The 14,103-nt window shown below is 39.9% G+C and overlaps 1 protein-coding gene across 4 annotated transcripts in view; it reads right to left on the bottom strand.

Moving 5' to 3' along the window:
* The window catches only part of LOC143018584 (glycerophosphocholine cholinephosphodiesterase ENPP6-like), a 94,236-nt gene that overhangs the window by 66,060 nt on the left and 14,073 nt on the right, over positions 1-14,103 (bottom strand). For all 4 annotated transcript variants that reach the window (XR_012965760.1, XM_076174075.1, XM_076174076.1 and 1 more), the window contains exon 2: positions 5,663-5,820. Coding sequence is in view for 3 of the 4 variants with exons in the window: in XM_076174075.1 (XP_076030190.1) it covers positions 5,663-5,820 (158 nt within the window). In the remaining variant the exon portion in view is untranslated. The remainder of the gene's footprint in view (positions 1-5,662; positions 5,821-14,103) is intronic.

The raw sequence follows: 14,103 nt of genomic DNA, 5'->3' as shown, positions 1-14,103 counted from the left end.
GTTCATTTGAAATTACAAGAACGGTTGAGACTCTCAAGGCTGCTACCAGATAAAATGGGACTAGTTTCCTTCCCGTGATCCTAAGATCAATATCCAGGCATAAACCAATGCCAAGTGAATTGATCTATAGATATGTACTTAAGTCCCTAAAATATCAACCATAAAGAATGCAGTCAGGGCCCCATACGGGATTTGTTCACAAGAGGAGATGGAGGAGGGGGTCGGTGGAGAAAGAATAAAATAAAATAAAGACGCAACTTGGTGGTAAAGGAGGAACGGAGGCAATGCTCCCTGAAATCTCTCTCCACAAACATACAAACACACACACACACACACACACACACACACACACACACACACACACACACACACACACACACACACACACACACACTTCAACGAATGGACGGCTTAGAAGACGTTCTGAAGAAAAGTGAAGTCTGTGGATCCCAACGCAAAGAGAAGTGCCTAGTGTTTTTGCAGGGTGGGGGGGAAATTGCTCGTGGAGTAGTGGGAACGTAGGGAAAGAGGAAAAGGGGAGGGATTACTGAGGGAAATGGAAGGAAATGAGGAGGGAGTAGACTTTGCCCAGCCAGACAAGCGGAAGGTAAACAAAAGACTTAGCGAGGATCAAATGTCTAATAAAAATGTAAAGATTAGAAGTATAGAGAGGAGCAATACAGAAGAAAGTGACGAGAATATGTTCCAGGGATTTAAAGAGGGTGGGGGGGACACAACCCCCCCCCCCCGACTGATAAGACTAGAGGAGAGAGTTGATAAGGTGATCGAGGACTTGGAGCGTAAGTTAGGTAACGTAGACTCCATTTTCCAAAGAATTGAAAGGTTGGAACAACTAGAGAAGGCTAACAGAAACTTAACTGAAGAAATAGAGGACCTAAAAAGACAGTTAGGAAATGTAAAGGAGGAGAATGAGAAATTGAAGAAGAATAGTAATGAAAACAGAGAGAAAATAGCTACAGAAGCTAAAAATTGGAGAATAACTCAAGAAGGGAATAAGGTTTCATTCACTGACATAGTCAAACAGCAATTGAAAGAACATAATGAAGACTCAGTTATTAAAGTGATGAGACAGAAGGAGAATATAGTAAGAGAATTAGCTGACAAAAAGAAATGTATAATTATATTAGGAATGGAAGAGAAACATAACCCAGATAGAACCGCAAGAATCAAGGAGGAAAATGAAAGAGTAAGCAGTTTATTAAAATTAGTCCAGGAAGATGAACCAGAAATTATAAAGGAAATTGAGGAAAAATTCAGACTCGGAAAATATAGTACAGATAAGACCAGACCAATTAAGATTAAATTCAGGTCACAAACAACAGCAGAGAAAATTCTATCCAAGACAGGGAAACTAGCAACAAATGATCAATATAAAAAGGTATGGATAAAAAGAGAAATGAATAAGGAGGAAAGAGAGGCAGAAAAGCAGAAAAGAATTGAAGCTAAGGCAAAAAACGAGGAAAGAACGGAGTCAGAGAAAGAGAGATTCTATTGGAGAGTAGTGAACATGAAAATAAAGCAGTTTGACATACTAAAGAAAAACATAAGGGAAACAGAGAATACAATGGAAGTGGCAGAAAACTAAGAGTGTCTTACACAAATATAGATGGATTGATAACAGGATTGAATGAACTGAATGATTATTTGAAAGAAAAAGAACCGGACATAATGGGAATTGTAGAAACAAAATTAAAAGGCCCACTACCACCCAACAGTGTAGGACATGATACATACAATTATTGGATTAGAAACAGAGAGAAAAAACAAGGGGGTGGAGTTATGTTCCTGACTAAGAAGGATATAAACGTGAAAGGTGTCATATATGGAAAGAATACAGTAGAGATGATTATGATAGAAGTGGAAGACTGAGATAAGAAGAGCAGAAAATTTGTGATCAATTATGTGCCTCCAAAAACAGCCTCATGGGAGGAGAGTGAACATAAAAGTATGTTAGAGGACACAAAGATAGCATTAACTAAAATAATGGAAGACGGAGGAAGAATAGTTATGATGGGCGACTTTAATTGCAAAGAAATCTGCTGGGAAGAAATGACAGTAAAGAGTGGTGATGACTCATGGGGAAATGCTCTACTTGAGATGATTACTGACCATTCAATGACACAATGGATACAAGAGAACACTAGGTATAGAAATGAAGAAGAACCATCGAGGCTAGACTTAATAATTACATCTGAACCTAGAATAGTGGACAAGATTGAATATAAAACACCAATAGGTAAAAGTGACCACATATTGATTGAACTGGAACTTAATGAAGAAAAATATATGAAAAGAAATGAACAATATAGAAAAGGAAGAATGATGTATGAAAAAACAAACTTTGATAAAATAAGAGAATTCTTCCAACAAGAAAACTGGGAAGAAATATACAAAGAAGAAACAACAGTGGAAGAGAAATGGAATATTTTGACAAAAATTTACAAAAAAGGAGTGGAAAAGTATGTCCCAAGACAAAAACAAGAAAAAGAATATGTAAAATGCTGGTACAACAAAAGTTGTAGGGAGTTAAAGGACAAAAGAGACAAAGCCTGGAACAGATGGAAAAAAGACAGAAGACCTGAAAAATGGAAAATATATACTGGTTATAGAAATGAATATGTACAAAAGTGCAGAGAGGAAAAAAGAAAATATGAAAAAGATGTTATAGAAAAGTGTAAAGATCAACCAAAACTATTCTACAGATTTGTAAACAATAAACTGAAAAACAAACAAGACTTAGAGAAATTAAGACAAGGAGGAGTTGAATACACTGAGGAAATGGAAATGGCAGAAATTATGAACAAACATTTTAAATCAGTGTTTACAAGGGAAAATATACAACCTGAAGAGATTGAGTGGAAGGAAAAAGTACCCCCTATGGAAGAAATAGAAGTAACAAAGAATGAAATATTGACACACTTGGGTAATTTTGATGTCAGAAAATCGCATGGGCCAGATGAAATAGCAAACTGGATTCTGAAAGAATGCAGGAATGAACTGGCAGACAAAATACATAGCATAATAAGCAGTTCCTTAAAAGAAGGAAAAGTTCCAGAAGATTGGAAAAAAGCAAATATAGTACCTATATATAAAGGAGGAAATAAAGAAGAACCTACCAACTATAGACCAGTCTCTCTAACAAGTACAATAGCAAAAATATGTGAAAGAATTATCAAAAGTAGATGGGTAAAATACTTGGAAAAAAACAACGTACTAAATCCAAGGCAATTTGGATTCAGACAAGGACGATCATGCGTCACCAATTTAATATGTTTCTATTCAAGGCTAATAGATATAATACAAGAAAGAGATGGATGGGCTGATTGTGCATTTCTAGACCTAAAAAAAGCTTTTGACAAAGTACCACATAAGAAGTTGCTTAAGAAATTAGAATATGAAGGAGGAATACAAGGTAAATTGCTAAATTGGATGGAAGACTTTTTGCAAGAAAGAAAAATGAGAGTAGTGATAAGAGATCAGCACTCAAAATGGGATGAAGTAATAAGCGGTGTCCCGCAGGGAACAGTTCTGGCCCCAATAATGTTTGCTATATATATTAATGATATGGATGAAGGAATTGAAAGCTATATGAGCTTCTTTGCAGATGATGCAAAATTACTGAAAAGAGTGAAAACTGAAGAAGATTGTGAATCACTACAGAGAGATCTAAATAAAGTACAAGAATGGAGTAGGAAGTGGGAGATGGAGTTCAATACAAAAAAGTGTAGTATAATGGAATTTGGAAAAAGCAAAAACAGAATAACAGGATCATATAATTTGGGAGAAGAAGGAATAAAAAAAGTAGTAAATGAGAAGGACCTGGGAGTCATTGTTATGAATAATATGTCACCTGAGAAACATATAAATAAGATTTTTGGAGAAACTTATAATTTAATAAGAACAATCAAAGTGGCATTTACATACCTGGATGAAGAAATGGTGAGGAAAATCCTAATCACCCTGATAAGACCAAGATTGGAATATGCAGCAACGATATGGTCACCAAGTACAAAAAAATGTATAAAAAAACTTGAAAGAATACAAAGAGCAATTACAAAACTGGCACCAACACTCTCAAAACTATCATATGAAGAGAGACTACAAAAACTTAAACTACAGACACTAGAGCAAAGAAGAGAGAGAGGAGATTTGATAGCTATTTACAGAATCATGAAAGGCATAGAAATTACTGATAGAGAGAATCTGATAAAATGGGATGACAGAAATACAAGAGGACACGGAAAGAAAATAAAAAAAGACAGCTATAGAAGAGATTTTAAAAAGAACAGCTTTCCTCACAGAGCAATAGACAGTTGGAACAAGTTAGATGAGAAAGTGGTGTGTGCAAAAACAATACATGAATTTAAAAATAGTTTAGATAAAATGAGATATGAAGACGGGACCCCACGAGCATAGCTCCCCTTCCCGTAAAATACAACTAGGTAAATACAACTAGGTAAATACACACACACACACACACACACACACACACACACACACATTCGACGGCGCAGTGGTAGCGATCGCGGCCGCCACTACGGCGGTCCGAGTTCGAATTCCGCCCAGGGCTGAAATAATTTCAGTATCGCTGCCCTAGGAGTCGTTACTCCAACTCTCGTGGGCGGGGAGTTGTGATATATATATATATATATATATATATATATATATATATATATATATATATATATGTATATATATATTATATATATATATATATATATACATATATATATATATATATATATATATAACACGGCAGCTGGTCTAGAGCTGAGACCACAAGCTAATATGTTAAATCTATACGACTCAGTAATACAATTGGCTGTTACAGCATGACTGGCTACGTAAAAGTAATGCATATACATACAAGTAGACTATATCATTCTGGGAGGCTGAACTTTGATGTAGTAATAAAGTTATAAACCTTTTATATCTGATCCACAGCCGAGATTCAATCGCCTTCTCTCTCTAACCCGAACGCAACCTGAGTGATATAATTACATCCTATAAGGGCTGTAATTTGTACATGTTTGAAATTTAGGACTGATCCGTGTTTGTCGCTTAGTAAGCGCACGGGCCGCTGGGTTTGAAGTGCTGCAGCCCTCACGGAACTATGCCTAACTGCACATGTGGTGATTAAAACATCTCCACACACATACACATATATACATATATGCTGATACGTGGGTTCTTTTGGCACATCGTCACCTTTGCTCTGTGCTCTTAGACTGTTGTGGCAGGTCACTGCAGGGAATCGGAGAGGAGTGCAGGATACGAACTCACAACTAAAGGAATGACCAGCACGCTTCCGATGGTGCCACCAGTGTTCGCGTGATGAACCCTTGTGGTAATAATATTACTTCATTATAGCAATCCCACAGGCGCCCCCCGCTGACGGTGCACACCGGTTTTCCCTATTCTTTTCACCCACCTCCGGTTATGAATTTTCTCCTGGTTACAAAGTGCTGAAACAGGATTCATATAGACAGCCTATGTGAAGAAGAAACTTTCGTTTGAAAGCGTTCGAACATTCGAGAAATTTCTGACGCAAGAGGCCTTGAATAAATAAATAAACAAATAAAAAAACTGGCGGTAACAGAAGGCCTTCACGTCTTCTTAGCACCACTTCTAATGTCCTCACCCGTCTAGCAAGATGCAAAAAAGCTTGTTTCGTTTCACAGTGGCCGGTGTCGTCGTTGGGTCGACATCTTGGGCAAGAGATCCAGACGCAGTAAGAACGACGATTGAGGACAACACCAACATCGAGACGGTCGCGCTGCGCATGATCACGCACATCATCTGCAAGAGACAAAAATGGCGATTGTAGAGTGACAAAAGATTCTCTCAATCAGCAAAAGAGTTTGCAATTAATTTCTTCCGGAAGGTTTCCAGCTTCCGAAGAGAGAGAGGGGGGGGGGTAAACTTCCAATTCATGGGAAGTACGGTGATTATAGTAAACAAAAATACAATCAAGTAAAGTACAAGACAGAAAAATTCAAAATACTACAACAACCCGTCCCGCTGATTTCTACATTTTCAGTTGAGACAGTCGAGATGTACGATAGCAGTGCTTTTTTGAATATGGAATGTGAACTTATGGTGCTGACCTCTCTTAGTGACCATACCAAGTGTTAATTTATGTATTTTTCGAAAAAAAAAAAAAACAGTACACTCGGAACCCTGACCTTGCCGAGTCACTAGGAATTATCATGAATTCCATTCTAAAAGAAGATGCAACACCGACAATTTTTGTCATCAACAAGACCCCAAGTTCGGCAAGTAAACGCCGTCGAAGGAGCTTTGCTATTGAAAAAAGACAACGCCTGGATGTAGGTGTATCAGTCTGTATCATGTGTAGAGCCTTTACATGCCTATGTGCTGTCCCGGGACAAGTTCTCAATGACGCTCGTCCTCCCCCCACATAACCACTCCAATCTTCACCATCCCTTACAGCTTGTTTAAGCTATTGGCTTGCGAAATAATTAAACAGATTTTAAATTTTGTATTTTATGCCTCTATTGCAGAAAGTACAAGGGAAAAAATATTTCATATTCTGTTAATTCTAACGCAAAATTTGTATATTACGGTAAGATATTCAGGGCTCCTTCGACCTTTTTTTATTATCATTATTTTGTCAGCCTTGTGGGCGGCATGTCCAGACAAAAATTGCCGCCCCCCTAAATGCGCCGCCCCAGGGCATATGCACCCCCCCTCCCCCCAATGTGAGGGCCCTGATCATGTGTATAGGTAGGCTTATGTTATCTATGGCGTCACCGACAATCTTAACAAGCATGGTTAGGCTTGACTTGACCCACATTGGAACACGCAAGGGCATCAAAATCCTATCAATCTTCTTCATTCAATGTGAAGTCACTTTCGTATTGCGTGCTGGCCATGTTAAAGAATGTATACAGCAGTCGTTACGTCATCAGTTGCCCTAGCGGTGGGAAATGTAACATCGACAATGAAAAGTTCGTCTGCTACCAAACAATTTTAAAATCATGCTATTTGGATAAAATCAAGACTATAAAATGCTAGAAACATGCATTTTAGTGTTCTAACTTCTAAGTTATATTTTCATGCATGAAAAAAAATCCAAAACCTTCTCAGTTAACCTTTAACCTCTTCAGTACGCTTCAAATTCTCGCGGGCATCAGCTGCCTGATGTACGATGATTCAATGATGCTCCACAATACTCGCGTTATGAAATACAAGGCTACAGCTGAATTACTCCTTCTCTTTCACTCTGAGCATTAATAACCACAGAGAATATGATCAAGCCAATTTACAGAATATGGGGTCACTCAGCTACGACAAAATATAATCGAGACGTCAACACCGGCACCCTCATATACCCAATCTCGCCTCGTGACGCCTGCGGAGGTATCATCGCATGGAAGGGGATAAAAGAGGCTCACTTTTCCTAAAGTTAATGGTCCACTTACTAGTGATGGCCAACTGGTGGAATAAGCACTGCTGAGACTGGGTATGTCCTTGCATTTTCTATCTAATTTGTATTATTCAATAAATTACCTATTTTATGCCTATTGGTCATTTACAAAATTATTTTGCTTTCTGCAGTATTCTAAATATCTTATACAGGGGTCTCGATTTTGTTCAGGATTTTAGTAATTTAATATAGGTCGTTATACTTGTTTCATATAGCTGGATTCTGAGGATGGCATGAACCTGGTAGACATTTCTGAAGACAACAATGTATCATGGGCTGCCTACCATGCTAGTCATCAGCCAGAACAAGATATCACGTCAGATATCAGTGCCCTTCTTCCTCTTTTTCAAGAGCAGTCAAAATCCAATACAATGATGCGCCATTCAATGGATGTGATCCAGCAGGCTATAGTACCTTAACCCAGGACAAGTTCCAGTCATCACAGTTGACCAGCCACTCTTTGCCATATGCAAAGAAATACAGTGGATATGGCTTAAGAAATATGGAGAAGCCAAGTTTACTATGGTGCTGGGTGGTCTTCATTTAGGGATGACGATGGAAATTCTAAGAGATAGGTTGCGGGACAGTGGATGGGTAGAGGTACTCGCACAGGCTAAAGTTACCTCTCCAAGCATTGCAGATTCATTCTTAAAGGCAGCCCACATTACCCGCATTCGTTACGTACACCAGGTAACAGCCTGCATATCTTAATGAAGAAGACCTATCTCCAGTACACTGAGATGGATAAAGAACTTGATGATGTGAAGACGTTTGAAGAATGGCGAGCTGAGACAAGTACTGAGAGTGTCAATATCTACTGGTCTATCACCCTGCGGCTTGGGCTCTCCTTATGACCTACGTCAGATCACTGCGAGAATCTGACTTCGACCTCTATGTTGGTATCTTATGCAAGCTGATTCCATGGTTCTTTGCCCTAGACCATGTGAACTATGCCAGATGAGGATCTGTTATGTGCGAGACATGATCAGTCTTGAACACATGCATCCAGAAGTTGCTAAGGATTTTCCCAAAGGAAGATTCAATGTTCGTAAGAACCAACGTACATTCGCTGCAATTACCACTGATCAAACACACGGCAGAACAACGCATTCCTTACAGAAGATGGTGGTGCAGTGGGTCTAACACAAAGTTCTGAAGCTTTCAGAAGGTGGTCAGTTGCAGGTCCTGAGACGGCAAGACTGGCTGCTGAATTTAAGTTTTCACTGGAGGCTAGGCAAAACAAGCAGAGGTATTGAGGCACCATGAACAGACTGCGAGCATTCAGAAAACGTTTGCCAGACAAGTGTGTTCCACTCGTTCAAGTCTTCACTGACATGAGGAATACATTCATTGAGGAACTAATCTGCCTTGACACCCATGACATCATGGGTGAAGAAGCTGCCAAGTCTGTTTGTCGGGCTGAAGAACTTGGAGTGCAGCAGTATCAGGTTTTTGTTGAGGAGCGCCTAGCGAATGGTAGCAAACCTCTTGATGATCTGATCAAAAAGAACAAGCTCCAGCTGTTTGGTCAGTCTCCAGCAAAAGACAAGTCCAAATCCAAGATGTAGTCTCTTAAAAGTGACTACTCGTTTCTCGACTGTATGTTGCCTGTCATTCACGAGAGGGCGATCTTAATTATTTTTTTAGGCATACAAAACAGAGGTGCCCACCTTCACTGCCTCAAGATGCCAAGTTATGTCCGGGCAAGAAGTCACATCTTCTTGACTGCCTCACTAACAGTGTTGAGTGTAGCACTGATATCCCAGATCCTGACGTGATCATCCTAGATGGTGCTGCTCTAGTCAATATACTTAAGCCAGTTGCTTGTAAAACATTTGATGACAATGCAGCAAAAGTCTTCTTGCCGTACATTAAAAATAAGCTGGAACGAGCAAACGGTGAATATAGTGTGGGACCAGTGACAACAGCCTGAAGGCTGAAACCAGAAAACGCCGTGGAATGGCAATAAGTTACCAGGTAGGTGGCAGCAGTTTCTCATACATGATGCGAACAAGCAGGAACTGTTAACATTTCTGGCTTGACACACGATGCGTATGCAGCAGATATCAGATGTAAAGCAGCTTGTTGCCACCGTAGGTGATTATGTTGTTTGCAACCCACCAAACGATAGCATCACTGCAGTCCTGAGCCCCTGTACTCAGGAAGGAGCTATCACAAGAATGCTGCTGCACACTGCCGATGCTGTCAGACAAGGCTACCTGAAGACTGTCATACGAACAGTTGACACAGATGTGGTGGATGTTTAGGCTACACTTCAGAGCACCTGCCCACTCATTCCACTTACTCTCTACGTAGCTGACGTACATTTCCCCGCTGACATCCTCACAGGCTTGGCCTTGATGCAGCAACGCAATAGACATGTACCCAGCTCAGCATGGTATCATTTATGCCAACAATTTATTTCCTGCCTTGCACCCTCCAACTACCTAAAGTGTAAACAAAATCCACGCGACCCAGCTTAAGCAAGCACAGACAATTCAGACACATGCTTAGCAACGCCAGTAATACCTCAGGATTCCACCTCTCCTTCCTTGCCCACAACTGTACACACGCATGCAAAACGTAACAGACGTAAGAACGCCTTACACATGTCCAAATCGGCAAAACGGAAAACCAAACACTCATTAAACACCGACGAGAACTCATCGTCTGAGACAGACACATTACCCCTCATGGAAGAGTTCACCCTCAATCCGGCCCAGTCTCACAAGTGTTATCCACCTTCACACCCACTCATACGGTAATCATCAGCTCATAAACGCTGTTCCCTCATGAGTATACCAAAGTGTCTTCCAGGCACCAAACATCGATGTAATCTGTATGCCAGACACAAGCTGGGTATATGGCATCTCCCTATTTTTCCGCCATCAGCTCTATATCAAAGGTCACACATGTATATTTATTGCAGATAATACAAATACCCCCTCCAAATCACAGTTGGCACAAACATTTGTGATATCTTAGTATACTCATCATGTATAAAAATCATGGACAACGACCCTCCCACTTCACATTAGTTCTGACGCGCTGAAGGCACAGGAAACCACTCAAACATCACATTTGAACCCAATAGACTTCCATGATGCACAAGTGGACTTACCCTTTGCAAAAATTTGACATGCCATTGCATTGCCGTGAATTCCTTGGAGTAACAAACCTTATTCAGCTTCACAAAGGATTACAAGGGTGGAGCATGCCGACAGTAGACCTTTTGGTCCATAACTAGGTCGGACGCAAAAAAATTAATGATGATAAATAAATAAGAAAATATAACATTATAAATAATAATAAATAAAATAAATGCATAGGTATAGTTAATTGATCAACAAATATGATCGAACAAGACATCATTGAACCTTTAATCTCTGAATGGAATTTTCCTCTGCTATTCCAAAACACGACGGTTCCTTCTGTCCAGTTGTTGATTTTAGGGAACTCAACAAACTCACTATCCCAGAGAGACACCCACTCCCTCTTCTACACGACATTCTCAACTACATCGGTGAAAACAATACAGTTTTTACAACACCCGATCTCATGTCAGGATATTTCCAGATTCACCTTGGCACAGAATCTAGACCTCTAACAACATTTAGCACAAACAAGGACACTACAAATTCAAACGCCTTGCTATGGGTTTCAGCACCCTCTGTTTTCACACATCTCATGCACATAGTACCTGCAGGACTCATAGGACACTCAGTTTTCATGTATCTCGATAACATTATCATCACTTCCAAATCTTTTTGTGAACACTTCCACACGCTTGACACTGTCCTTTCACGACTAGCACAGGCAGGACTTACACTGAAGCTTAAGAAGTGCTCCTTTCTTCAGAAGGAAATACGCTTCCTAGGGCATGTCCTTAACTCTCAAGGAATTTAAACCTCGCATGACAAGGTCAAAGCAGTCATGGAATTTGCACATACGATCATTCCTTGGTCTATCAGGATTTTACAGACGGTCTATCAAAGGTTACGCTGGCATAGCAGCACCCTTAACCGCCTTACTTAAGAAGGACACTTTAACTGGACACCTGACCAAGAGAAAGCATTTAGTGACTTAAAAGAAGCCTTAACTACGGCACCTGTCCTTGTTTTTCCCGACCACAAGCTTTCCTTCACACTTTACACGGACGCGTGCTATACAGGCATTGGCGCAGTCCTCATGCAACAACACGATACGAAACTCAGACTGCCTGTGCTAGACGCACACTCAACAAACATGAACAAAACTACTCGGTAACAAAAATAGAGGCTCTAGCTGTAATTTACGCCCTTAAACACTTCAAAGAAATCATACTAGCACAATGAATTGCAGGCTGGCAAAACATTGTAAGGCCAATTGATGGGCATTTGTCGACGACTGGGATAGCTTTTACGGTAAGAATCATCTATATACAAGGGACGGGGTGCACTTGTCGCCCAGAGGATTTCGGCTCCTTGTTGAATCCCTTGAGCGAGAAGTAGGCATCCTACAGGTTTTTTTCGGGTAGATTACGTGGGAGTAGGAGGGAAGTATCGGAATATAGTTTAGGCAATAGAAACAGCTCAGAGAGGGACTGTGAAAAGAATCACCAAAGTAGGTGGGGGGGAGGATAAATTTAAAGTTTACTATACAAATAGCAGAAACATAATAAACAAAATTAATTTCCTGCGAGGTAAAGCATGGGTAGAAATTTTTGATATTATAGCTATTACTGAATCCTGGATCAGCATGGCTGATAAAAATTTCCTTCCGGAAATCGAAATAGAAGGATATAAGTTTTTCACAAGGACAGGGTTGGCAGGAGTGGGGGAGGAGTAGAACTTTTCGTTAAAAATACAATAAACTGTATTATCAACAATTCGATTAAGGAAGAGGACAAAACGGAATCTATTTGGGTGGAGATTATAGACAAGGGTAAGAAAGTTATTATTGGCGTCCTGTATAGACCTCCTAACCTCAGCATTGAGCAGACTGATCCCCTGATTCATGAAATTCGCAGAGCGTCCCAGCACAAAAACGTTGTGATCATGGGAGATTTTAATTATGGGAACACTGACTGGGAAATTTTAGTAGATCGGGAAGCGAAAAAAAAAAATCTGATTATCGATCCTACGAGGGGAGAAAATACTCTGGACTTACTTTTAACTAATAATGAGCACCTAATGAGTAACGTAAAAGTGGGAGATAGTCTAGGCTCTAGCGATCATCAAGAAATAAGATTTAACATTATTTGGGAAGAATAAAAAAGTACGAATAACGTCCAAGTACCAGACTTCAGGAGAGCCAAATTTGACAATATAAACCCTATTTGAAATTAAATATGAAATGTCATACGGATGGTTCCGACATCGGCGCGGTAAGGGGTCGGGACATGACCATGGGTCAGGTTATGACCATGTGTCAGGTCATGACCAGGGGTCGGGTCACGGAGGGTAATATGCATACCTTGGGTCAAGTCACTTGGGGGCCGGGGGGTCAACAGCCAGGTCAGCGATTTGGATGAAATGTATAGCAATCTAACTGATCTAATTATTAATGCACAAAATATATTTATCCCCTTGAAGTCAATACGGAAGAATAGTAATACTCCCAAATTGATGACGGACAGACTGAAACACGAGATCGGAATGAAAAGAGGACTTTACGTAAGAATAAAAAATGGGGAAACACACTTTAGATCAAGATATAACGAAATGGGGCAAAGCTGGTTAAAAAGAATACACGTACAGCGAAACGGAACTATGAAATTAAGGTTGCCAGTCAAGCAAGATCCAACCCAAAGGGTTTCTTTCATCTCTACAGAACAAAAAATAAAGAAAGAATAGGCCCAATTAAATACGATGAAAATATCATGATAGAATCGGAGGAAAAATGAGTGAGAAGTTTAACAAATATTTTCTCCCGGTGTTTACTAAGGAGAGGTTAGATAAGGTACCTGACTGCGATCAGATTTTCAGTGGGGATGAAGAAAGTAGACTAATATCAGCATTAGTAAAGTAGAAGTAGTCAAGCAGATTGAAAGACTTAAAGCTACAAAAAACCCGGGTCCAGACGAATTTTTTCCGAGAATGCTTAAGGAGTGTAAATTTGAAATCTGCGTCCAGTTAACTGAAATATTTAATAAATCGGTAGACACTGGTTTTGTGCCTATTGCTTGGGGGCAGCCAAACGTTGTTCCTGTTTTTAAGAAGGGAGATAAATCGTCTCTTTGCAACTACAGGCCAACCAGCTTGACATCGGTTATAGGCAAAATGCTTAAATCAACAATAGTAAATAAACTCAGAGAACACATCGAGACACAATTTAATTCGTGACACACAGCATGGTTTCTCCAAGGGTAAGTCATGTGTGACTAATCTTCTATCTTTTTACACTAAAGTATATAATGCCTCATATAACAATGATAATTACGATGTTATTTACCTTGACTTTAGCAAAGCGTTCGACAAGGTGCTACACCAGACACTACTAAATAAAATCAAAGCCCATGGCATACGAGGTAAAGTGTTAGAATAGATTAGAGCTTGGGTGAGTAACAGAAAACAACGGGTCATCATAAATTGAGTAAAATCCAGGTTGGGCAATGTTACTAGTGGGGTTCCCCAGGGCTCGGTTTTGGGTCC

Source organism: Oratosquilla oratoria, chromosome 35 (genome assembly GCF_046742065.1).
Source record: "Oratosquilla oratoria isolate Oo_2021 chromosome 35, ASM4674206v1, whole genome shotgun sequence".
NCBI classification, from domain to species: domain Eukaryota; kingdom Metazoa; phylum Arthropoda; class Malacostraca; order Stomatopoda; family Squillidae; genus Oratosquilla; species Oratosquilla oratoria.
The sequence above is the reverse complement of the archived record's forward strand: the minus strand, read 5'-3'. Positions and strand labels throughout refer to the sequence as shown.